The 26,945-nt window shown below is 42.3% G+C and overlaps 1 protein-coding gene across 1 annotated transcript in view; it reads right to left on the bottom strand.

Moving 5' to 3' along the window:
* SEMA3E (semaphorin 3E) overlaps window positions 1-26,945 on the bottom strand; it is a 648,430-nt gene that overhangs the window by 344,348 nt on the left and 277,137 nt on the right. The window contains exons 3-4 of the mRNA XM_086919774.1: window positions 24,443-24,502; window positions 10,055-10,174 (exon numbers count right to left, since the gene is read on the bottom strand). Of these exons, the coding sequence (XP_086775900.1) occupies window positions 10,055-10,174; window positions 24,443-24,502 (180 nt within the window). The remainder of the gene's footprint in view (window positions 1-10,054; window positions 10,175-24,442; window positions 24,503-26,945) is intronic.

The raw sequence follows: 26,945 nt of genomic DNA, 5'->3' as shown, positions 1-26,945 counted from the left end.
TTGATATATGTCAGCTGAAAAACCTTCCATAACCTAAGAAAAACATCCGAGGAAAAATGCAGAGATAAGTTCAGGATTCTTGGAACACCACATATTATCTCAATGACTGTAACCCAGAAAACTATTTTGTAATTTATGTTTGATGCAAGCGAGAAGAAATGTGGGTGCATTGTACTGGTTCTGGAACACCACGCAATCTGAAAGAATGGGAAAAGGACATGGACTGATGGAGTATGGCTAAAAAGTAGGCACACAAAGGCACTGGGTGCTCGAAACAGTACAAAAAACGGCATTGAAGGGGATCATATAGAGGTTTGTGAAAAAATGTGCTTCAAAGGTAACTCAAATAATGTTACAGAGGTGAAGACAGAAGGGATCAATACGACGGCTAACGAAAATATAGAGGACAATTCAGAAGTAATGCCCGAAGATGCTTTAGATGTGACGCACTATTGTAGGATCGTAGCCTCATGAATGAAACTACTGAAAAATATGTGTTTACATAAAAAATTATGTAACCTGGTTTTGTATCAAAGGGAATAACATCAACCACTGTACCAAAAATTGGGGTGTAAATTGTACCTGCCCCGAACTAAGATAATCATGCTACAATGATGCAACTCGGTACCCTAGCAGTGTATTGTACTTTTGACCATGAGGCCTACGTTGGTCTTAGTGATGAAAAAAAAGACATCATGGGGAAGTTATAGCAAAAAAGGGTGCAATATATGTTAAAACGGTTGGCAAAATCTACCTGCAAATCTGAAACATGGGCATTCATTTTAATTCGGATCTTGCCAATTTCAACCAAATAAGGAAGTTAAAAGGCTTTATTGTTTAACTCATCTAGCTCTGAAATTTCACAGCATTCCTACAGAGAAAATATTAAGAGAAACAATAGTTACGTTTTTTTTACTTTCATGTATTCAAGACAATGCTTTCAAACAATCCAAAGGCGGGGTACACGATTGCAACATCCAGCAGATTGACTGATCTGTATTCTAAGGAAGGATGATCACCTGAAGCCAGCATACATACCCTCCCATGGTCCTCTCTGGAGACTAGACTTGAATTCAAAATCTTCCAAACTATGCACTGGGCTTCTGGAATAAAGGTTCAAAACTATCTGCAGTTTACTGCTCCAACATTGCATCAAGTGGCAGAAAAATGGTTTTACACTCATACAGTCCATGCTAGTCTCATGCCTACTCTAGGTCCAACTATGTAAAACAAAAACTAAGCTTATGGTATTCCAAAAACCAGTAAAAATGCATTTCTCAAACAATCTTCTGACTCAGAATGTATTAAGAAACAGTCACGTGCCATCACAAGAGAGGGGATCAACCATGGAATATTTGCTTATATTCTCTAGAGACCTTCTAGCAACTCCAATCACACCCGTGTCAGATTCTAATTGACTATGACTAGAGCACACCTCAATGAAAACAGTTCTGGTAGGGTACCAAACCTTCATCAGACAGTATCTAAATACATTTGAATAGTACTAAAAATACCTAGGCCCAAGGGGTTTGGTTGTAGATTCATGTATATAGAGCTCTTGCTGGATAAACGTCAAGTGGAAATGATCTGGAAGCCCACCAGTCTCATAAACATAACACAGCACATATCTAAACTACAAAGATTGGCCAACTTAGCCAATAAGATATTGAGTGGTGTAAGGTGATGGAGACTGAATAGAAGTAACAGTAACCCGGCCATGGAATGAGTCCCTAGTTCTATTAACGAAGAAACAATGACAAATCACCCTGATGGAGCAGCTGGGGTTTCATTGTCTGAGCCTTCCCCCCCATATGTTATATTACATGGGCAAAATGCTATCACCCTTAAGATGGGTGGAATGGTATGTCAGAGCATTTAGACGGCGTGATCAATGAATGTAGTTTTTGGGTAAAAGGGACCGCAGGGAAAACCATGCCCCAAAATAAAACTAAAGGGAGACACGACTGGTACTCTGCATCATGTAGGAAAGCCAAGACACGCCTAATTGAGGCGGTCAAGGGCAAGTCCCAACCCCTAATACAGATGGCTAGGCAAGAACATAAAAGAGCATTGGAGCTAGCAAAAAGGGAGTGGGAAGATGCCTACTGGTCAACTCTCAAAGAAGCTAGTTCTAAAAAAGACTCGAAATGGTTCTGGGATACCATAAGAGCCCGTAATAGGCCAGATAGCGATCTGATAACCTGCAATATCCCAAGCCAGGCGTGGGTCAAACATTTTCCCAAACTCTACACCTGTCATGGTGATTCTGATGAGGGCGGGGTGGTTCTACAATTGTCCACTCCAAATTATGTTATCCGGCCTACTGACTTTGACTTCACGATCAAGGAAGTGGAATATGCAATAAGCACTATTATTCCACAAAAAGCGGCTGGTCCCGATGGCATTCCTGGCGACCTCTTAAAGTCTGACAGCGCAAAATGGGGTAAACTGATTTACTCTCTCCTTGCTGCCATCTGTAAAGGTGCCCCTATTCCCTCATCGTGGAAAGGGGCCGAGGTGGTCCCTATTTACAAAAAAGGATCGAGGGATGATCCATCCAACTACAGGCCGATCAGCTTGTTAGACATTGGCTAAAAAGTAGTCGGCAAAGTCCTGTTGGTCAGAATTTTAAACTGGGTAGAAGAAAATAAAATTCTTTCTGACTATCAGGCAGGTTTCAGAGTGGGCACTGGGACGATTTAGCAAGCCTTCAGACTTATGATGGTGTACTGGAAGGTAGTGGTCATAGGCAAAGGCAGTCTTTATCTCGCGTTTATCGATTTAAAGACTGCCTTTGACCTTGTACCTAGGGAATCTTTGTGGAAAGTACTCGCCGATATGGGGCTGCCCCATTATTTGCTGTCCCTATTAGTCAGGTTACACCAAAATAGCTTTGCCCAAGTCAGGTGGGGCCCTGGGGGGGGGGGAGAAAACGGGCAGTATCCCGGTTGAGAGAGGTGTCCGCCAGGGATGTGTCCTAGCTCCCACCCTTTTCTCTCTTTACATTAACGGGGTGGTTGAGCACCTTCAGAAACATCCCTCAGATGAACCATCCCTGGCTGGTGAACGTATACCGACCCTCCTCTTCGCGGATGATACGCTTTTAATCTCTAAATCCCCAATGGGCCTCCAGAGACTTTTGGACAATTTTCAATCCTTTTGCATCAAACGAGGTCTGGTAATAAATACAAGTAAAACTAAGTACCTTGTGCTGAATCCTCCTAAACAACAAGTTCGCTCTCCCACTCTGAATGCCGAGCTCTTGGAAAGGGTAGAGGTCTTTGACTATCTTGGATACGCCTATCGCAGAAAATGGAATGGACCCCACACCTGGATAAAATGTTGATGACCCACAAGAGGATTACAGGAGCCCTTTTGAAAGAGCAACGATCCTGCACAATAAGACCTATAGCTACAGTCCTCGAGATTTACTCAGCTAAAGGTGTTAGCTCTGCCCTCTATGGGGCCGAACTTTGGGGTTCATCCATTACTGACGCTCTGCCGAGATCTGAAAATAAATTTTGTAGAGCAATTATGTCCCTTCCGCAGGGCACCCCTACACTCCCTCTAATGCTGGACCTAGGCTGTTGCCAGATTGATGATGTTGCAAAATTTCGTCCATTATTGTTATGGGCACGCATCTGGCGGGTGGAAGAACTAAGTGGTTATGCCAAAGGTCTAGCAGAAATCATGTCATCACCAAGTTGGCACAAAATCAAATGGCTGAGAGACATGAAGATCTTGCTAACAAAGCTGGGCCTAATTGAATCATGGTCGGATAGAACTTCACCCCCGAACTTAGTCCTTAAAAAGCTCTACTGGGACTGGATCCGCTCGCAGAGGAATACTAGTACCACCTTGGGTAGGCTCACAGAGGATTTCCTGAGGTTTAAAGATCGTCCTAGACGGGAATTGTATCTTGATGTTATTGGAAAACCTTTTGATAGGGCCTTGTATTTTAGATTCAGAACAGGAACCCTTCCTCTTAATTCTTTCACCTCACGATGGAAATCTCATATGGAAATGTCAGAGCTATGCCCAGCATGTCTCGCCAAACCGGAGACATTGGCACATTTTATGTTTGAGTGCAGCGAGTATGCAACACCAAGGAGGGTCTGGCTTAAAAACGTATGTCGTCAGTTGGGTACTAGGAGCCATGAGGTGGCAATTAGGATACTTATATCCGATAGCCGTGTGTCCTATGCTTGTGCCTTAGCTAAATTTTTATCATGGGCTTGGTCCATTCGAGCCAAAAGGCTAAAATGAACTGTTTAATTCTATTTTTTAAATGTCTTAACTCAATGAATTGTCCTTTTGTCCTGATTCACTATTCTGCAAAAACTTAATCAATTAATAGGCTAGTTTTATTTGTGCAAACAATTATTACAGAATGTACTGTCCTTTTTATTGTTAAGTAGACAGGCCAAAAAATTCTTTTTATCATAAAATTATATCTGCTTTTAATTGTACCATGTGACTTGTTGTGTTGCTTTTATGATAATTGTTTTATCGAAATAAAGCTTTTTGACTTGACTTGACTTGACTAGAGCACACCTCAATGAAAACAATTCTGGTAGGGTACCAAACCTTTATCAGACAGTATCTAAATACATTTGAATAGTACTAAAAATACCTAGGCCCAAGGGGTTTAGTTGTAGATTCATGTATATAGAGCTCTTGCTGGATAAACGTCAAGTGGAAAAATACTGGAAGCCCACCAGACTCATAAACATAACACAGCACATATCTAAACTACAAAGATTGGCCAACTTGGCCAATAAGATATTGAGTGGTGTAAGGTGATGGAGACTGAATAGAAGTAACAGTAACCCGGCCATGGAATGAGTCCCTAGTTCTATTAACGAAGAAACAATGACAAATCACCCTGATGGAGCAGCTGGGGTTTCATTGTCTGAGCCTTCCCCCCTATATGTTATATTACATGGGCAAAATGCTATCACCCTTAAGATGGGTGGAATGGTATGTCAGAGCATTTAGACGGCGTGATCAATGAATGTAGTTAATGTGTATTAGTGAATAGCAGAATAAGATGTAAATAAGTAGAGTAACACATAATAAGTAATTGCCTCTTTGGCATACAGAAAGAATATGATCCTGCACCAGGTATACCAAGATTTCTGCTATCTAAACGTATACATTTTATAAGGATTCAATAGACACTAAATTCACAAGATGTTGAATTGTTTTTGCATCTTGAATTCGCTCAGAGTCCTAGTGACTGGAAATATGACACCTATTGATTGTTTGATAAAATTGTGATAATGTTGATGTTTTTTATGGTGAATTTGCTGGGTGAAATTATGAAACATTATGGTGGCTAATTAAAACAGCTTCATGTCATATACGTTAATAATGATAGAGCTGGTCACACAGTTACCGACAGAAACACTTTCCTCCCGAAAAAAACACTTCTTTGTAGTGCCAATAAAACCTTATAGCAGCAATAATGTCAGTATATCCATAGTAAACCAGGACTTCGAGTATCAAAATGTGGTGTACTACCTGTTGAGGTTCAAACCAAGTCAAGCCAGGGAAGAGTTTTGTCTGCCTGTCTTTAATTTTCCTCACTGGGAATAAACATGATTTGTCTTCGTTTACTTTCATCCCTAACGATTTTCCAATTTCAGTGCTTTGATCATATGGCCTCGCCCTTTGTTTACATCTCCTGCATACAATATTGCATCGTCTGCATGTAATTATATAGCTTTAGATGTGCCAGCTGTTTCCAAGCTGCTGTGATGCTACCCTGCCAACCATGGTAACTAGGGCTCAATCGCCAGATCATATATCAACTATATGATTTGGCCCATGGGGGCATATAAAAAATGTTGGCTCTGTATCCAACACATTAATCCATTGCATCACGCCTGGCTCGACGCCCTTCTTTCACAGAACCATAAACAAATGCTGATCAAGTCGAACACTTTCTCAATGTCTATGGAAACAACTGTGAGCATTGCTTCTGATTTCAGAGTCACCTGAAATACTTGGAAAAACTCTTGCTGAAACTAATCTGCTATCATCCCAGTTGATGGTCGTTGAAAAGACTGAAAGGAGTTACTCAACTAATACTTTACTCACTACCTTGTAATCTATGTTCAGCATAAAAAGGGGGTTGAAAGATATTCTAACTAATGCATCTATTCTGCTATTTGGGAAGGATAATGTCAGTGCCTCTCTGGTGGTGAGTGGCAGAGTGTGCTTCAGTTTTAACACCACAACCACCTTGATAAGTCTTGGTGCAAGAACATATGTATAAATTGAGTAATATTCAGATGGCAAACTATACTTTCCTCGAGTTTTTCTCTTGCCAACTCAGAGATGTTTCCTTCTCTGATACAGATATTAGGGCATCCTGATCCTTCACCTGCATTGGGGCTAGACTCCTCTGTATTGACAGGTCAAGATAAGCCCCTAGTTTTTTTCATCCGCCATGTCTTTCTCTGTATATATTTTGAATGTTGCCTAATCTGCAGGGAATTCTTGGTTTATTATTTCATGTGTGTGAACAATAGACTATGATCATAACAGGTACTTGTTACTGGGGAATCAACCTTCGAGTTCTGTCCCCATTTACGTTTTACATCATGGCATAGGGCTTGTAATCCAGGCCTCTCAATCTTTCTAAGAGCGTAGGACACAATTTTCTCCCCTTTTACAAATCTGCCTGCAGTTTAGGGTTTTCGAGTGACATTCTTTTTTAGACCCTGTAAGTTGCCTTCATGTTCTGGTTAAGCATATGCTGTATGCGTTGTGGCATTCTGATATGGTGACCCTGTAAAGCCTTGACCCTCCATTCCACCAAGACCCACATTCTCTGCAAAGCAATTCAAGGCCTTGACTGTAATTATGTCCCTAAATGATGGGTCTTTGAGTGCAGCAGTTTGCGAGCACTTTGTAAAATATGCTTATGCCATGCCCCAACAAATTATTACAACTAATGCTGTATAATAAAAAAATATCTTACTAAGGTATTCTGCCTGTGTCATTAATGCATGCATGTATTTTTGTACAGAAAGCCCAATACAAATCTGACAAGGAGTAATGTATCGGGGAGCAGAAGGTATATACCCTATCATTAGGGTTCTGAAATCGCAACGTGTTAACCCGTTCAGGTTGTCAAACTATTCCATTAGCGCCTATTCAGAGTCCATAACAGGTGTCTTGAGGGATATAAGACGTTACAACGCATACTTTTACAATGCATACCTTTAAAACACATTTTTTACAACGCAACATCCATTACAACGCATTCCATTACAATGCATGCCATTACAAAAAAAATGTAAAACTACCTTTACAACGCATTCCATTACAACGCATACTACCTTTACAACGCATACCATTACATTCCATGTATGGTAAGTATTGGATAGTGTAGGGGTAAAAACTTACTATTCTAACTCCAGCGGGTGCTACAGTAGGGTAAGTGTTGGATAGTGTAGGGGTAAAAATTACTATTCTAACTCCAGGGGGTGCTACAGTAGGGTAAGTGTTGGATAGTGTAGGGGTAAAAATTACTATTCTAACTCCAGGGGGTGCAACAGTAGGGTAAGTTTTGGATAGTGTACGGGTACTATGCATTGTGATGGTATGCGTTGTAATGGTATGCATTGTAATGACTGCGTTTTAATGACATGTGTTGTAATGGTATGCGTTGTAGTGTGTTGCGTTGTAATGGCCTGCGTTATAATTGATCTTGCGTTGTAAAAGTTTCGTTGTAATGGTAGTGCGTTGTAAAAGTTGTGTTGTAAAGGTTGTTTGCCCTCATGGAAGGCAGATAGAGTGGAAATACTACTGACTAGTGTGAATGCACCAGACTTAGGTCAACAGGCTTTTCTTAATGCATTACGAAAACAAATGTCACACTTGTCTCTCCTACACATGAGGAGGGATGGCTTGAACAGTGTGATTTATATTCACTTATCTAGGTGGCATCCACCACTTCTCGTGTAGGAGAGACAAGTGTGACATTTGTTTTCGTAATGCATTAAGAAACGCCTGTTGACCTAAGTCTGGTGCATTCACACTAGTCAGTAGTATTTCCACTCTATCTGCCTTCCATGAGAACACACCTGCCTTTAGGATCCAAAATCACAGTTTCGATCTGTAAGGAGCCCCTGGGCGTACCCATATCAGCCCCCCCTGGTTTATGAGGAGTAAGCCATGTTAAGAAATAGGCTCTCTGTTTTCTACGTCTCGTGCCTTCTGCCTTGGTTAGATGTATTTCCCACGCTAACACTAGATGTACTCCCCTTCTTTGAAGGAGCATGTATCCTACATTTCTTGATAGCATTACTTATACCCCTTCTTTTCTGTTTAAGGAATATTTATTTAGTGGTCATGGTGGCATGATGATTGAATATAAGACTGCCAATCGGTTTAGGGTACAGGATGAGGTGTTTTAAAACTCTGTTTCTCCAATCTTATGTCTTGCATGCCTGAAGGTATATGTATCCCCCCGTTGCTGCGGGGGTTTTTCACCTCCTGTGCTGGGGGGATAGGGGCCGCGCGCAGCGCCCCCATGCTGGTGACGAGCTCAGGTCGTCATGGAGTAAAGCTGAGCTGTCCTCATGACGAGCTGAGCTCGTCCCGACCGCACCTGTTTTTGGAACGTTCAGCACAGCGGGGAAATTAACGTTCCAACGGCCGTGACGAGCTCAGCTCGTCATGAGTGCAGCTCCACTGTACTCCATGACGAACATGGATGGAGATAAAGAATTGTAGACCCTCAGTACACTCACTAAAAACAATTGCTAAATTAATCCTCGCTCGCACCCTATGTCAACAGTGCAACAGACCCCCACCTTAGAACAAACATGATACGTTCCCTTCTCTTCATCACAAAGGTCAGGAGTGTGAGGGTGGTTACAGTCATTGGTGATCGTTGTGAGTATCTCATTGTCTGCTTGTCTCACCGTTCTGTTATAGGCCACTGCACATTCGCAGACAGCTTGTGAGGTCCTCAGTCAAGTGTTCATAACATTTCTTCTCATGCCATGGTGATGACAAACGGCTGCCTTCCTTCTCCTTTTGCCAATATGTACAGCCTGCTCTGGATTTTAAGCATCCCTCTTCAGAGGCAATCATACAAGCCATACCTTTTATGCAGACTAGAAACCAATTGTTTCTTATCTATATAGTTAAAGAAATGTAAACAACAAAGGATCTTCTGACTGAGGAAAGGTTAATAATTAATGAAGAGGCATTTTAATACAAAGCAAGAGGATTAAGTTCAAGAACTGTACATTTTCGGGGCAGTTTTGAATGAACATTCATTTCCCAGGATGTTACAGGGCCATGTATTGTGTAGGATTGGCTATAAATGCCCGATGTGCTTCATGTTTTACCTTTCGTACAGACAGCTGCAGAGAGAGGAATGATTTGCATCCGCATTTTCGTTTTAGTGAGAATGCAAATGTGTGAGGAAAACTGAACAGAACATAGGTCCTGCTTTAGAGTTTGGCAGACTGGTACTCTGTCATAAACATGACAGATGTCCTGTCCAACATATTACAAGAGCATTATATCCTAATGTACTGTTAAGGCGGTTGGGATATCTGTAATTATTAATTCAGACCATAGTTTGGAATTTTGCTTTGAAAATTGGCCTGTGTAATTGCCAAGGAACTGCAGAGATATACATATATATATAATGCTTACTGCCCCTGGCGAGGCGCCGAAAGGCTTTTAGCATAGGTAGAATGCTACTTCATGGGATCTATTTTTAGTGATTTAGTTATGTATAACAATTTATAGATAGACATGCTGTTTCTGGTAGTTAAAAGACAAATTGCAGTTAGTTAAAATAGTGTCCAAACTATTTAGGAAACAATATTTTTGCAAATTTTCAAAATTGGATTTAATAAAAAGATGGGCAATATGCATTCATGTAAAATATATGTAAAATGTTCCACCATGATAATAAAATACATAACATTTATCTACTGAATGAAAAAAAAAGGTTTACAGTATCGATGTGAACTTTCCAAGCAAAGCAAAAAACAAGTTCCTTCAAAATGTTTCTTCTTACCTCAGAACGGAGTCCCACCCTTATAAAGGCACAGACTGGATCAAAAGCTCCAGTCCCACACGCTAAGAGATGAGTTCTGTTGTAATGGTGAAGGACACGGACAAAGTTTGCACATTCGTTCTACAGAAGAAAGAAGAAGAGTGTCAGCACAGGTTGCAATAGCGTCAATGTTTAGGTATGTGCACTATGAAACAAGCGTAAGGAAAGCTAACATTTCTCAGCAGTAAAAAAAAAAAGAGATATTGGCGCTGCCAGTGCTTAGTTGCACAGGATTTAGCTAATGCCAAAATAGCCACCATTGCATCACGCCACATATTCACACATGTGCCACAAGGCACGCACATGCTTGAAGATGCATGACCCACCAATATGAAACTAAAGCCATTTCAAGATAGATCACTGGCTATGCAAGTATGCACATGACGCCCTGGTGGACATTTTGTCATTATAATATTTGCTGTTACACCATGGGCAAGGGCCATTTAAAAATGTAAAATAAGATTATTTATTTTTAGATCTATTTATTGGTTTCAAACAGGTCATACATAGTAGACCTCCAGACAATACAGCTGCATAATTGGAACTTACAGTCTCAAAGAAACCCAACATCCCACCCCACCCCCTCAACCGTCTCCCAGTCATTATCCATAACACAGTCGCTTCTGCTCTTAAACATAGCTGCACATGGTCTGTATGCCAAACCACTGATCAATAAAAGAGAGGCAGGCCCCATGAAACATTCCCTCAATGTCCGTGTGCCAGAGGGAGGCCAGGTACAGTACTTCGTCCCATACAGGAGCAATCCAACGAGGATAGAAAGAACCAGTTCATGATATGTGACATTTAGAGTATATCAGGGTTAGACATCAAATAGGATGTAACAGGTGCCCAAAAGTCCTTAGGGCAAGAGGATTCAGGTAGCTCCTCCTCATACACTTTCAATTGATCCCTACAATAAACTAGATCTCGGAGCCACTGTTTGATAGTGGACACTGACCTAGAGCCCCAATGTTGCACCACTGCTCGCTTTGCAAACAAAGTGGAGATCGCCACAATACTTCTACTAGCTGGTTTCAGCTGTTTTACATATCCCAGCAAGCACAGCTCAGGCGTACAACTCACCGGTTCCAACACCATATCTGACAGGATGCGAACCACCGAAGTCCAATAAGCAAACACACCATGGCACACCCAGGCAACATGATAAAAATCTGCATCTGCAGCCCCACACCTCACGCATTTCGCTGACTCTCTCAGACCATATTTGTATAGTTGCACAGGAGAGTAGTATACCTGATGCAGGTACTTAAAGTGAATAATTCTAAGATTACAATTGGCTGTGAGTCGGCCTGTGAGTTGGCAGCACGCCGTCCAGACCTCTGGAGGGATGGGATGGCCTATTGTGGCCTGCCAACGCAGACATGAGGAGCACTTCTCCTGATTCCCCCTCCCGCAGAGAGGAATTGTACAACTTCGTAATTAATCCCTTGCGATCCTCACCAGATAGTAAGGCCTGTAGTGAACGAAGCGCAGTTGGCTCCGCCGGATAATCAGGATGTACAGCGCGACAGCCTGGCGTGCGCGAACATTTGAAAAATTAAACATGAATCCACGCTCCACACCATTTCGTGCCTCACGCAACGTCTTAAAGTGGGCATCCTTATATAAATCCCACACTCTAGTAATGCCTGCAGTTGCTAGCTGGTTCAGGGCAGTAGGTTCACGCGCCGCTGTTATCTCCGGGTGAGATGCTAAAGGTAGTAATGGGGCATACATGTAGGGCAGCTGAGCTCTGTCTGCCAGCGCGCGCCAAGCCCAAGACATGCACAATGGAGGCTTTATCTCAATTCTTGGCCCACCTGAACCACCCTGACAGGACCATCGCCTGCAGCCGGACAGGCTGCACTGCATCTGCTTTTATAGCCACATGTGGCTGAAAGCACTTCGGGTAATGCCAGTAGTGTGCTAAGTGAGCCTGCGCACATAAATAATATAATCTTAAATCTTGAGCCTCAAAGCCCCCCCTGTCAAATGGCTGCACTAAGAGATCCCATCGGCAACGAGGCTGTGTCCCTCCCGACACAAATGTCAGAAGAGCTGATTGCATGGTGCGGAACAATACTATGTTGAGGCGAATAAGTATATTAACAAAAAAAATAGCAGCTTAGGCAAAAAGACCATTTTTATTACCTCTATTCTATCTGCCACGGAAAGGGGAAGGTGAGACCACCGCTCAGTCTGCTCAGATATGCGGGTAACTGTATGCCCATAGTTCTCATTGACCACCACTGCGGGGTCACGATGCACCCATACTCCCAGGTACTTCACGGAATCGGAAGTCCAGGACAATGGGAAATCGAGTTCAACCTCTTTAGTGTTCGTGAGTGGAAAGACCATCGATTTGGACCAGTTGATTCCAAGTCCCAAAAATCTCTCAAACTGGACATATTCCCTGAGTAGCAGACAGAAACACTGATGGCTCTCGGATGTAAGCATCATATCGTCCGCATATAAGGAGACGATCAGTGGGCGCTGCCTGAATCGCAACGCAGCGGCTGAATGCTTCTGGTGTAGTTTACATGCCAGCGGCTCTAGCGCTAATGAAAAAAACATTGGGGACAAGGGGCATTCCTGCAGGGTGCCACGCTCAATAGGGAATAAAGCTGACACCTTGCCATTTACACGCAACCAGTCCGTTGTATAGTACCTTTAGCCACTGTGTAAAAAAGGGGGGGAATCCCTTCCTACTCAATACAGTAAACATGTAGGACCAGTGGACAGAGTCGAAAGCTTTTGCTGCGTCTAGCAGCACAGCTACAGCTTGGAAGTCAGGCTCAAAGTAGTGTAATGTGGAAAACAATGTTCGTAAATTATGCGTCATGGAACGTTCCGTCACAAAACCTGATTGGTCCGGCAGGACCAACAGGGGTACCAAAGGCTGGAGTCATGTAGCGATCATATTGGCGAGGATTTTCGTATCAATATTAATTATTGAAAGTGGTCGGTACGACCCACAGTGATTGGGAAGTTTATCAGGTTTTAGCAAGGTGACAAGGAGGGCCTCTCGGAGAGAAGGCGGCAGAACTCCGGTCTTGTAAGCTTCAGCGTAGACTGCTAGCAGTCGTGGGGCTAACACCGCTGCATATGCTTTATAGAACTCGCTGGGCAGGCCATCCAGACCGCCGCCTTGCAGGTCGGTAGTGACATAATGGCCTCTCTCACATCTTCCTCATCAAAGGGTTGCACTAGTTATTCCCGGTGCCCATTGGACAGCCAACCCAGCGCCACATCGTCAAGATAGTTATGCGTCTCTTCAGCGGAGGGAGAATCCCTAGCAGCATATAAATCGGTATAAAAGTTTAGCACAATATCGCAGAGGTCCTTAGCTGAATGCCGGGGCTCACCACTATTATCCAGAAATTCGGTGATAGCCTCCTGACGGCGCGGTACCGCAGGTTTTTGGTCGAGAGATCGACTAGGCCTTCCACCCTCGCCATAGTATCGAGCTGTCTTACTTCTCGAGCAATGTAGCAGCTCTTGATCCACCGCTTCATTATGTTCGGAGACTAGGTCACGTATTTCTGCCAGCTTGGACGATGTAGGGTCCAGGTCATACACGTGCGCCAAATGCGAAATGTCCGCCGCTAACTACGCCGAATGTCCCTCAAAACCCCCGATTGAGACCCAATACAGGCACCGCGGATGGTGACCTTGAAGGCCTCCCAAAAAACTCCAGCACTTTCTACAGAGCCCTCATTCTTGGTAAAATATTTCCTAATCGCTGCCACTATGGTCTGTTTAAAAACAGGATCCTTAAGCTCTGAAGGTTGTAGCCTCCAGGCAAAAGCTGGTAAGTGGCACTCTGGGATCCGCATCTCCAGCAACACTGGAGAATGATCCGACAAGGAGCGGGCTGCATGCAACACCCCTGTTGTCCAAGTACAGACCTCCTCCGATACGAGCCAGAGGTCCATACGGGACCAAGAACCATGCACTGCTGATGCAAACATGATTTCCCGAACTGTGGGATGGCGAAGGCGCCATATATCATGGAAATGACCTGCATCTATAGGCCCCAGAAGCGTGTCTGTCGCCCATTTGGGCCTGACCTCGATGGCTCCATGTCTGTCCATATTGGCATCCCACCACAGGTTGAAATTCCCACTCCACACAAGTGCAGCAGGCAGGAACGACAAGACTCGGCGCCACACATCAGAATAGAAAGAAGGGTCACCAATATTAGGCCCGTAGACACTCACAAGAAGCACACTCTTACCACCCAATCGACCATGCACGATCGCTATCCTCCCGCAATCATCCGTCTCAGTTGGAAGCACTGTAAAGGGACCCCCTTTTTCAGCAAAATCCACAATCCCCAAGCATAAGTTGAATAGGAAGATGATACTCTCACACCCGCCCAGCGCACACCTATTTTTTGGGCCGACTCGGTCGTCAGGTGTGTCTCCTGCAACAGGGCCACATGCAATCCCATTCGATCAAGGCTCGCAAACACCAACCTAATTTTTTGGGGCGTGTTATGGCCACGTATATTCCAAGTAACAAACTTAAGAGCGTTACTCATGACAAAAGAAAGACAAAAGCAGACACATGGCAATACATCTCATATTGTCAAATAGCATGCAGGGACTAAATCCATATGGTCTGATCTCATGACTGGAAGAGAACAAAAAACATTTCTCATAGCCCAACGCACATTCCTCCATCCCCCCAGCCACTTCAGCACCCTAACCATGCCAAAGCCATCCCAACACCCAACACAACCAGGAGCCGACCAAGCAACCAATGGAGAAAAAAGCATCACATGTCCAAGGACAATGTATTAAAATCCAATAGTGCCAAACGCCTCTATAGGAGTGTACAGCAACCCAAAGTTTTCAAACAGGACACCACATAAAAGGACAGCAAGGCACACAACAATCCCATAAGAGTAGTCCTATGTTAAAGTGTAATAGGAGTGAGCAGGTATTTGTTAACTGAACTAGTCAAATTTCACATTGGGTGTAGCACACATGTGAACAGAGGCTACCTCTAAAACCATAAACAGGCTATGCACCCATTACCCCACAAGAAAAACAAGAAACATAATCACAACATCTAGTAACACAGTAAAGTCAAGCAGTTACTAGTCCTCCTCTTCAAGTGCCACCATAGAGTCTCGCTTCCTATGCTTCAGGGACTTAGCGTGATCCATTGCAGCTTTCGGGGAGGTAAAGATCTTATTCTCTCCCACCGCACCTATGCGTAGTCTGGCGGGATAGAGCATGGCATAGGGAACTTCCTCATTGCGCAGAAATTGCTTCACAGTGTTTAACTCCCACGGGGCAGGCTGGACAGCAACCGTGAAGTCAGGGAAGAAGGCCAAAGTGTTACCCTGATGCGAAATTGTGCCCTTCTCCCTAGCCATACACAAGATGGCATCGCGGTCCCTGTAATTTAAAACACAAGCTATAATAGGTCAAGGGGTGGCTCCCGGAACCGGGCGCGCTGCCAGGGAGCAGTGAGCTCTTCCCACAATGAACATTCTTGGGAGTTGTTCCATGCCAAAAATGTCTGTAATGAGGTGCTCTACATAGGTCTCCATCTTTCCTACATTTGTAGATTCCGAAATCCCGGTAATGCGAATATTATTGCGCCGGGATTGTGCTTCTAAATCCTCATTTGTAGCTTGGATGAGATATAGCACCTTGTCCATGTTTACGTTTTGTCAGACACCGTGGACAGCCCATCCTCCGCCGACGAAACCTGCTGCTCCATCTCCCCCATTCGGGCATTCTGTTTCTCTAATTGAGAAGACATGTGGTCCAGTCTATGGTTCACCGTCGTCATCACACCTTCTATTGACTGTAACGTGCATTGCATTGCCACCAATGTGGCCTCGAGTGAGGGGGGACCACATGTGTGTACATCTGCATCTGGGTCTGAGGCCGCCTTCTGCGGCGTCTTGGGAACCCTGCAGGACTCAAAAGTTAGGCGTCACTGGTTCTTCTCTGTCTGCCCCATGCTAGGGAGAGTAAGTTGTCATGCGCAAGTTGGTATGAAGGGGAACAGATATTGGGGCCCCACGGCCAATAGCACCCCAAGTGGTCAAGTTCCCAGAAGGGCCCAGGAAATAGCTAACTCCAAGGCCTGATTCCTAATACCCAGCGATGGTCCAAAGCAGGCACCCCCCCAAAGGGCACCCCACAGCTCGAGTCAACAAGTCAGCCTCGCAGGCCTCGGGGCGATACGAAAGTCACAGTGCTATAGTGTCTCCCAGCTGCCAATTCTTTGACCCTCCACAACTGCTCCGAAGTATAACACCCAGGGACAATTGGCGCACAATCAGGGGGTGCCCCACAGGGAAAAAACACCGCCTGTACTTTAAAACTGTGCAGATATGTACTCCCGGGCCCAGGTCGCAAGGTCTCTATATGCTCCACATGGTGAGGCGGCACAGCAGCACTGATGTGACAGGCAATCTTAACAAGGAGGCCGCGCACTGCTTCAGCAAGGCCCCAGTGAAACCTCCTGCGGTAGGCCACACAATGCTCTCTCCTCAGGTACACCAACTGTATGCCCCATGTGGGCCCCACAGCGGAGTATGCAGGCAGGCACAAAGACGACTGCTGATGTCCCTGCAGGCAGTCTCTTCTCACTCCCGGCCCATGCAAGGGCCATGGACCAAGCGTAGAACTCCCACCAGGCGCGCCTCCCCAACCACACCCCGCGCCGGCCGCAGCTCACAGGACCATGCAAACAGCGGGGCCCAAACCCGCCTCCGCAACCCGGGCCGCAGTCGTGCCGCAACCCTACTCAATGCCGCCAGCGCCGACGGGCGCCAGTCAAACTGAATGCCCCAGCGAGGGCTCACTACCAAGGTAGGCCTCCTCAGACTTCAGGGCCGTCCACACTCCATGTGCTCCGAGGATCTGGGTCTGTAGGCCGCACTGCCGCTCGCCACCGCCGGGTCTCCTCTCTCCCGGTCTCCTGGTACCGGGTTCAGCGATGACGCAGCATGGGCAGGCACCCCCCTCCAGCGCGGCTCCCCACACAGTACAGGGGCACGCAGGAGTATGATGCAGGCGAGTAGGTTCTCCGGCACCAGGCAGTTTACAGTTCTGCGGCGGCTGCCATTTTATAACCGAGCGGCATCAGCGCAGTGCGGGCCCCACCATGCACACAGCAGGGCCCAGCAAGGACTCCAGCTCCTCCAAGGAACGCTGCAGGTTAGTGGAAGGCAGCTCCGCTTATTAACAGGTCCAGGGACAGCGCAATGCAGCAAATATTTGTCGGATTATGGCAGAGCCTCACAGAAGTGCGGCCATCTAACAGTTAACAAAGAAATTGTGCTACATCATGAAAAAGATAGCAAAAAGACCAGCAACATTTTGCATCTGCTGGGTCCTCATAACAAAAACAAAAAGTAAAGAATTAAAATTAAATGTGCACCAGTCAAGTACAGTAGTTGGACAGTGGCAGGGAGCAACAGATGAACGAGGCAGCGAAAGGGTATAAAAAATAGAGGACATGATTCACAGAACTAACTTAAGACAAAATCCTAAACTTACTACCATTGTGGTATTCACAGAAGGCACTTACTCATTTTGGTATTCACAGAAGGCACTTATTCATTTCGGTATTCACAAATGTTAGGAGTCTTAATCCCTTCTGTGAATACCGAAAGTCTTAGAGTTAGGATTTTTCTCAGTTTAGGAGTAGTAAAGTTAGGACTCCTAACTTTAGTACTCCAAACTTTAGGACTGCAGTACACACACACCAGTGACACACTAGGCATACCACAAAAAGAGACTCCACACAAGGTTATATCAAGAATACCCTTTGTATTATATATATATATATATATATATATATATATATATATATATATATATATATATACACATAAAAATACATTAGACCATGAATCACTGTGTAGTATGTAAAACACACATTTAGACCACATCACACAAATCCCTGTGCCATTAGGCATTAGTCACATCATTACATAGGTCATAAGTCACTTTGCCTCTAGGCACTGATCAAAACATTAGTTAAGTAGTGTAATCAAGTAAATACTGGTAGGTTGTGCACATCATTAACATATTATGCCAATATTGCACATAGCACCATCACTATGCACATAAAATACTGCCATGGTAAGGCATAAATGACATCACCTCCAATAACAGGGCATAAAATACAACACATGATTCATGACATCTTACTTTTACTACAGAGGGCCATGCACTCCTATGCTCCTGCCTAACTGTGTGCGGTAATTTATGCCCCAAGTGCAGGACATAGCAGCACTTGCGCTCCTTTTACAGGGTATATGGGGCTCCTGCCCCCTGTTCCGTAATCTCCCGGCCATCTACCCTTCAACTATCGAGATTGCAATAATTTCCCCCCGGTGGGACGGCAGCCTCTGTTGTGGACTCTTCCCGGAATGTCCTTACATTCACCCAGGGTTCCCAAGGGAGTCCGTGGATTATTCCACCTTTAGGGGGCTTACTTAGAGTTGCTGGGACCCTCTGGTCTAGACGTCCGCCAGCCATGGAGTGGAGCGCGGCCGAGAAGCACAGAGACCGCTCGGGCCAGCCCGCCCTGAGGGAATACCTTCGGCGAGGCCCGCTAACAGAATTGTCCCTCCACAGTGGCGCATAATCGAATTATGATGTTTTTAATGTTTCACTTGTTCTTTGTCTCTCATGCATTTTGAGTATTTTGTCTGTCTAATGTATGAATTTGTTGCATACATTTTTTTGAGCTGGCTCCAAATTTGGTTTTTAATTTTATTGATTTGTGAATTTAAATTAAAGACATTTTGTGATACCGGGATTAGTTTTTGTCCATGTGTTTATAATTGTTTTCTGTGTCCTTATCTGTGAATACAAATGGGAGAAAATTCTTCTTACATTGATTGTATTTGGTACCCTGTCTCTTGGAGAGTGGGGTCACTCCCTTCTTGTTTTACATTTCAGAAAAATAGGAGGCAAAAGGAAGAAAGTTTGGGGATAAATTTATCGAAAAAGGCCAGTTCTAACAGTAGTACGTATACTGATCACCCTGAGCAGAGCTATGAGCTGCTGTGCTGCTTGAAACCCAACCATTTTAACTTTCTCTCTCGCAAATTTCGTCTTTCCTCCTCCCTGTGCTCTTCATTCTCCGCATTCTAGGCACGGCACTCTTCTATACTGTGACTTCATTGGCTGGCACCTTATAGTTTTCCACCCACACTTAGGCCCCGATTTACTGAAGCATTGTGCTGGGTGTGTTACATTTGAAACGGTGCAAACCCAGTGCATAGTGTTGAAGCAAATAAATAGAGACCAATACATACAAATAAATGAATAAAGAGATTCATGTACAGACTAGAGCTCTTTAAGAAAGGAGATACAGAATGAAGAAAGGAAAAAGGAATGAAAGAGAACAAATAAAGGAAGGAGGAGTAGGATAAGTTGGGGAATATGAAAAAAAATAAAAACTGTTAGAAAGGATGAAAAAATGAATGGAAAAAAGAAGCAGAGAAAGAGCAAATGAGAGGAAGGAAGGAGGGATTGAGGAAGGAACATAGGGAGAATGGAAGGGGAGGGGAGAAGAAGACAGAAGGAGAGGAAGGAAAAATAGGAGAGTAAGAAAGCAAGAAAAAATGTCAAGGAAGATAGAGGTAGCGGAAGCAAGCAATAAAAGGCAAAAAGGAAAGAAAGAAAGGATAGAAGAAAGAGTTAGAGAGGAATGAAATAAAGCAAGAAGTAATACTAAGTAACTGGAACAAGAACGTAAAGAAGGTGAATAAATGAAGACACAAAAGTGAGGAGGAGAGGAATGAAGAAACAAATGAAAGAAGAAGGCAAGGAAAGGAAGTGAGGACGCAGAAGAGAAAAAGAGAAGGACACATGGAAAGGCTTGAAGCTGAGAAGCAGAGAAGAAAAGGACAGACGATTCAAAGAGGAGATGGAAAAAAGGAAAGAAAAGAAAGATTGAAGAGTAAGAAAGGAAACAGAGGAAAGAAACAAAGAAACAAAGACTGAGAATGAAAGAAATAAGAGAGAATGAAAGAGGAAAAAAGAATGGAATAGGGAAAAAGAGGCAGACAGAAATACATAAAACAATAACAAAAGAGAAAGGTCAAACTGTGTACTCTGAAAAATGTATTATCAGGCTTCTTAGTGGACAGTGTTTATTGAACAAGAGAGAGGGGTGCATGCTATGTTTGCACTGTCAGCTTTGAAGCCTCACTTAACCAGGCGTAGATTGCTTTGCAGTGAGGGACGAAGGAGAGAAAAAGAGAAGGACACAAGAAAGGCTTCAAGCTGAGAAGGAGAGAAGAAAAGGAAAGAAGAATCAAAGAGGAGATGGAAAAAAGGAAAGAAAAGAAAGATTGAAGTATAGGAAAGGAAACAGAGGAAAGAAAGAAACAAAGAAGGAAAGAAACAAATATAGAAACAAAGAAAGAAACAAAGAATGAGAATGAAATAAATAAGAGAGGATAAAAGAGGAAGAAATGATAGAATAGGGAAAAGAGAGGCAGAAAGAAGAAGGAAATACATAAAAAATAGGTCAAACTGTGTACTCTGAAAAATGTATTATCAGGCTTCTTAGTGGACAAGAGAGAGGGCTGCATGCTGTGTTTGCACTGTCAGCTTTTGAAGGCTCACTTAACCAGGCAAAGATTGCTTTGCAGTGTGGATTAGAAGTAAAACAGCTAGAGATGAGTAATCCTAGGGTTATTTTTTGCGTTTGAAGTGCATAAGGTTTATACATATAGTATAGAATGTCTTCATGATATCGCCCCATAACTTGTCTGGCAAGCAGCGAGTTACTACTCAAAGTCAGCTTGTTGGCCTGTTGGAGACGCCTTTTCGCGTGCCACTAATAAGACAAACATTATTTCTAAGAATTATTTGTGAATCATGTTCGATAAGAAAAAGCAGCATTTAGGAAACACCCAAATATGATAATTTGAAATATAAGCCCAAAGGGCAGGGAAGGAAACACATATTTTTTGTGTTGGTACTTGTAATGTGCAGAGTTAAGGTGGGTAACGTACTCTGCACTAGAAGTCTTTCAAGAATTTCTTAATATTGTTGCATAAGGAACAGTATTTGCTCTTATGTAAACTTTTCATAGTATTTCAGAATGCGAAATCTGATTAGCATTCCAAAACTGCAGCAAAATAAATAAGTAATCAAAACACAGAAAAAGGAAATAAAATCAGAATTAAAAGAATGCTGAAAATAAATAGATATGTGTTATTTGTGTTTTAAATATGTTAATTTAACTGACAGTCTACCAGATTTAATCCCTACAATTTATAAAACAGAATGCTGCGTGGGATAATTTTCATAATAGGAAAATGTATCTTTCACACTAATTGCAATTTGATCCTGTGAGGCAGTGTAATAAGAGATGCTCAAGACAATAAAAAATTGTACATTGAGACAACTTATCTATTTAATTTTGTTATAGAGCCCAATGTTCCTATTTGTATGACAGTAAATGGATTTACAAATCATGCTCCTGCCATAGATTCATTATTTGAAAATCCACTATCTTTTGTTAACACCTGCGGAAGAAAAGAAGAGGACTTGTACCTGATACATATAATTTGAGAGGAGCCCTGAATGACTAAACCTTCTCCCTCTTATACCCTGGACGAAGAAGTGGTTCAAAAGTCATTGGCGAACCTCCTGTGAGGCTACTGGAAGAAAAAAACTACAAGAGGCCTCACCTGCAACTGGCAAACTTACCAGTGGCATCTGTATCTAGACTGCACCGTGCTATTGGCCTCTTCCTGAAATCCTTTGAATCTCTAAGTGGTCTTGAGAGACTCTGGACTTTTATTTCAGTGGGGTAGTGAAAATTAAAGGACCAAGTCAAAAGGTAAAATCATTGACCAGGATGAACCTGGTTGGTATATCCTACCCACAATCCATCCCTGGTAGCCTCAAATTTTGCATAGTCCCTGGTCTACCACGACAACTGACTATCACTATGTGCTTCTGGCACAATTCCTATTAAAAATGTAAAAATACGTATCTCAGGTTACCTCATTGGGTGTTTGTCATGTTTGTATTAACCGTTACTCTTTTTTCAATTTGGGTTTAAATTTGTATTCTTATGTATTTTGATTTTATTACTGTTTGGTACTATTTAAATACCTTGCACAGTGCCCTAATATAAACCTGTCTGTTCTATGCTGCAGCTACTAGGGGTTGAGATCAGGTTATTTTAGTGACTTTGAAGGTTCACCCTGACAAGGGTTATAATTATTCCACCCAAAAAATAATCCAATTTCATATAGTATTCTAAATTTGCCATCAGAAGAAAACACATCACATTCTAAATCTGGTAGTGACAAGACAATGGCAGAACTACAGATACTGTAGGTTCTGTGGGTCAGACAAGTTTCCTGATAGATAAAAACCAGGACCCAAATATCCTTTTCCAAAGTGCACACAATGAGTTTTCCAACATGAGCTACCCATGATCTCGTATAACATCTAAGAAGCACAGCCCCTACTGATATCTATAGAGAAAACAACTCATAAACATTTCCCTGTCACATGCATGTTCAAGAACTTTGGCAAGATGTTTGGATTTTAGAATATCTCAAAGACATTTCTAAAAAAGGTAAGGGTGCCTGTATTTGCAGATATTATTCAGATGTTGAGAGACCTGGAATCTCGATACAAATATAATTATGTTTTATTCAGGAAACAGTTACAATCTAGCAAAAGACACACCAATGATGGACCGAATGCAGAGCAAATCAAACATTCACCTCCCAGACAATAGATCGGAGCTAAATCAATCATTGTTTTGCTCACCATGCCACCCCAGTTTAGACCCAGGCATATGCAAATCAGTCTTGACCCTGTGCCTTATGGGAACAGTCCAGTCCGAACTGCCAATCCAGGTCCTACCTGAACCAGAAACAAGCATCCTGGGACTGGTTTTGGGGATCAACTCTCATCAGCCAGGCTATCTTGAAACCAGTGCCACAGTGAGCCCGGGAACCACGTCTGGCCATTACTTAATTCCAGTTAAGTCCTCCGTCTGCTTAGATTTGGCTTTCTGTTTCACTTGCCAGTGCCAGGATACATTAGAATTTCAAACATGTACTATATATTGTCTTTCATTCTCCATTGTTGATCCATGAGGGCCACATCTAGGCTGTGTTTGACATTATCCAAGGGTTTTTGATCCTACGAATATTATACACTTAATATACTTAGTTATAGGGGTTATAAGCCAGCCTTCTTCATACATTGATCTGTTGTTGTGTTATTCACATTTTTAGTCCGCTAGCCACAGTATACAGCATGCTACAATGGGTCAGTCCACTTCAACCACTGGCTAACTTCACCATGTGTGACAGTATTCTGTTCTTTTATGAGCAGATTTGCACACAAAGTAACTTCCTTCAGTTCCATGGACAACTATGGCAATATGTGATCTTTGAGACCCAAAATTGTTTTTCTTTAAGCCATTTTTTATATCTTGGTGATGATCTGACGGATCATCCGGCATTGTCATTTTTCAAAACCCATATCACAAACTAAAGCAAACACCAACAAAGCTAAATGGCTGGCAGCCTGCACTGAATCTTCTGGCGTTGCCAAAGCTTGTCATATATCCAACTTAGATGTGTTTATCCAATGAAGATAAATTGGAATCATTAGTGTAGTCAAGAGAAATGCTAAAAAATCTGCTTTAGCACCTTCCCTTGTGGATGATTGTTAGACACCTTTGGTAAAGACGATTATTCAGGGACGAGCTAGTGAAATGTATAATAGTAGGTCTGGCTAGCATTATGAAGGAAGGAAAGAAGTTAGAGTTTGGTTAGAGTGTATGGAGCTCTTTGTGCAATGATTTTACTTGAAACAGCCACAATGGGGTAGCCACAGAAACTCTGAAAGAACCAGTAAATATGGATAGATGAAAGAAATTATTCCTGGTTGTAGGCAGTTCTTACACGTGCAATAGTCTAAGTAAAAGCACTCTCCTGAGATCAACCAAACAAGCAAAGTAGATTTTGAATAACGTGAAATTCAACTCAGTAATGTCAGTGCATAGTCCTCCGAAGGCTATTTATGATGAAAGCCCATCGAATTTGTGATTTTGCACTTACTTTGGCTTTGGTCCCCCACATGGACCTGTCTATTCGGATACTTGCTCTGTTACCTTCATGTTTGACAGAGATTATCTTTCTGGTAACATTAAATATCAAAACATGTCTCTACAAGACAAAAAATCACAGCATTTGACAATGACACTACTATAAAGCACTAGTTTTTGCTTTTGATTAAACTATGTTTATTACATTAAGAGAGATGACCACAGTTGAAAATGTTTCTGGTTATAGATGTAATTAGAATGACTTACCGATTCCTTTCCTTTCCTCTGGCAGTCTTCGGTCTGTTGACTCGTACTTGGCCATCGTATCTGTAAATATAACAACATTTACTGGTCGAAAAACCTTAGCAAGACAATTCCAAAATAATGTATTAGCCTAAAATCAGATTGCATTGGAAAAAGTGAGCTGTGTGCCTTTGGCCAGGGCAGGACTGGCCAAAGCGGGCACCGGGCAATCCCCTGGTGCGCCGCACGGGTGGGGGCCAGTTATGGGCCCCTGGGGGCCGTTTGTGTTACAGGGCTGTTTTTGCAGCATTACCAAAGAGAAAGGGGATCAAAGCAATAATTCCAGCACCGATCTAATGTCTCCTACAGTTACTAAGAAACAAAGCGAAGGTGCTGATAGCCTGAGACACAATCCCCTATGTCCCATGAAGATTAAGTGAGAAATGGTCTCCTTATTTCTTCACATTCAATACACAAAATTGTGGCTCCACTCCCTTCTAATAAGTCAGCTTTACATATATTTTTGGATAACAGTCATAATACAGTATTATTCACAAATTTGAAGATTCTCATTTATTTTCCCAAAGCGAGGCCAAACACAATTTGATGGAAGTTTAAAACTTGATCTTTATTCAGTTTTCAATCAGATAGCCAATGCGTTTCGTCCATTACCGGACTTCTTCAGGGCTATAAAAATACATAAAACAAAATATTTTTACAAATCTGTAAACAAACATTTAAAAAAACACTTATTTAAAAAAAAAACAGAAAATGCAAAACAGCGTCCATTTGTTTAAACTTCTAATTCAAGCTTGCTTTGGGAAAGTATATCTTACAATCGGGTATGGCCATTTCCGGAGATCCTTAAACATATTATAACACAGTTACATTTTAGTTTTCTACGGACTTATATTTTGCTGACTATGTCTGAATTGATCTTGAAACAAAATGTCTTTCTAGATGGAAACAGTTGGTTCCTGCAGAAACAGGGAACTGCCATGGGTTCCAGGTTTGCTCCATCCTATGCAAACCTTTTCATGGGTTTGTATGAGGTGGAGCATGTCTGGGGCCAAGGTGCCAAAAATTGGGTGGAGCATATACTGTTTTATGTAAATAAAGGCCCGTTTTTCTCAAGATTTGTACGATCTACGAACCAGATGACCACATGATTGACGACACGCGTACTTTTGCGGTAAGCTGAAATAAAGAGAGGAAATCTATGCTAAATCCTGCTTGGGGTATGAAATGCTTCCTCTGCTTTGTTTATAATACTTAGAGGGTTCATATCTCTTACTAACTTGGGTTTGTGCAGTTTTTACTAAATTACGATATATTGGAGAACCTATTATGGGGTTCAAAGATGGCCGTTTACCTTTCTTTCATACTAAAGAAGTATAATGTGTCTGAGTGCCTTCCATGTTGGGAGAACAAATAAAAAATCTCCTTTACCCGGATACCAATATATTTCTCGCCTACATCTTCAACTGTAGTTTTTTGACACATTACGTATATTAAAATCAACACTGTTGTTTTGGACAAGATGGAAAATAACAACGGACTACAGCCAGTCCGGATGTACACATGAGAAATTGTGTCTTTTCGCTTTGTGTAAAAAATCACTTCTCATAAAGAAAATATATCTATGTAGTTGGTGTTTATAGATGTTTGATCTCTATTACACCACTCACACATTTTTAAGATGGCGCTATGATTTACTAGACAATACTGTGTCTATTGTGAGACATTGGTATTGCTTAAATTGTTTTATACACTGTCACAGTAACTTGCAAGAGACTCAAAAGACAAAATGGTATTGTGCTTTCTACAACCTGGTTGCACTATTGGGTGCATAATGAGCTACATAAACGCAGATGTTCATTGATTGACTAGCTAATGGAGGCTTTATTTATTTTTAGGTTACACTTTGCAGTATCGACTGAAAACCTAAAGCTGTTTTTCCACATTGCCAAAAACTGATAGGCAATTTTTTAAAAGTAAGTGTGAAGTGACAAAATGCTTAAAGCATTATAACAAGACAATTGATTGTTTTAATGATAGCTGTTGTAAAATCTGAGTTTGAGTTGAAAAATAAAAAACACACCTTTTTTTAATATCCCTACAGTAGGTGGGACTTTTTACTTAGCACAATTCCTAAAAAAAATATATATGTTTTGTATTGCTTCAATGCTATATTGACTAGAAAAGTCTATCTCGAAATTGTATTGTTGTAAATATAGTCTAATACCATCAGAGGCAATAATACAATGACATTTGATAATGATATGTATAAATTATTGTGCTATTTTTGTTTGGACATTGAACATGTTAAAGTAGGATGAGCATAAAAAGTGTATACTTCATTTTGTTTACAGACCATCGGGGTTGAATTGATTATCGACAGGCACATACATCCTGGATTTATAAAAGTGTCATGGTATGTTTATATATGTAAACTACGTGCGGATAAACTCTACTGTGCGTTTAGTTAAATATGATCTTTCTTGTCACTTATTACATATAAGTCCGT

Source organism: Lissotriton vulgaris, chromosome 1_1, assembly GCF_964263255.1.
Source record: "Lissotriton vulgaris chromosome 1_1, aLisVul1.2, whole genome shotgun sequence".
NCBI classification, from domain to species: domain Eukaryota; kingdom Metazoa; phylum Chordata; class Amphibia; order Caudata; family Salamandridae; genus Lissotriton; species Lissotriton vulgaris.
Note: the sequence above shows the minus strand (reverse complement) of the source record. Positions and strands in the feature narration are given on the sequence as shown.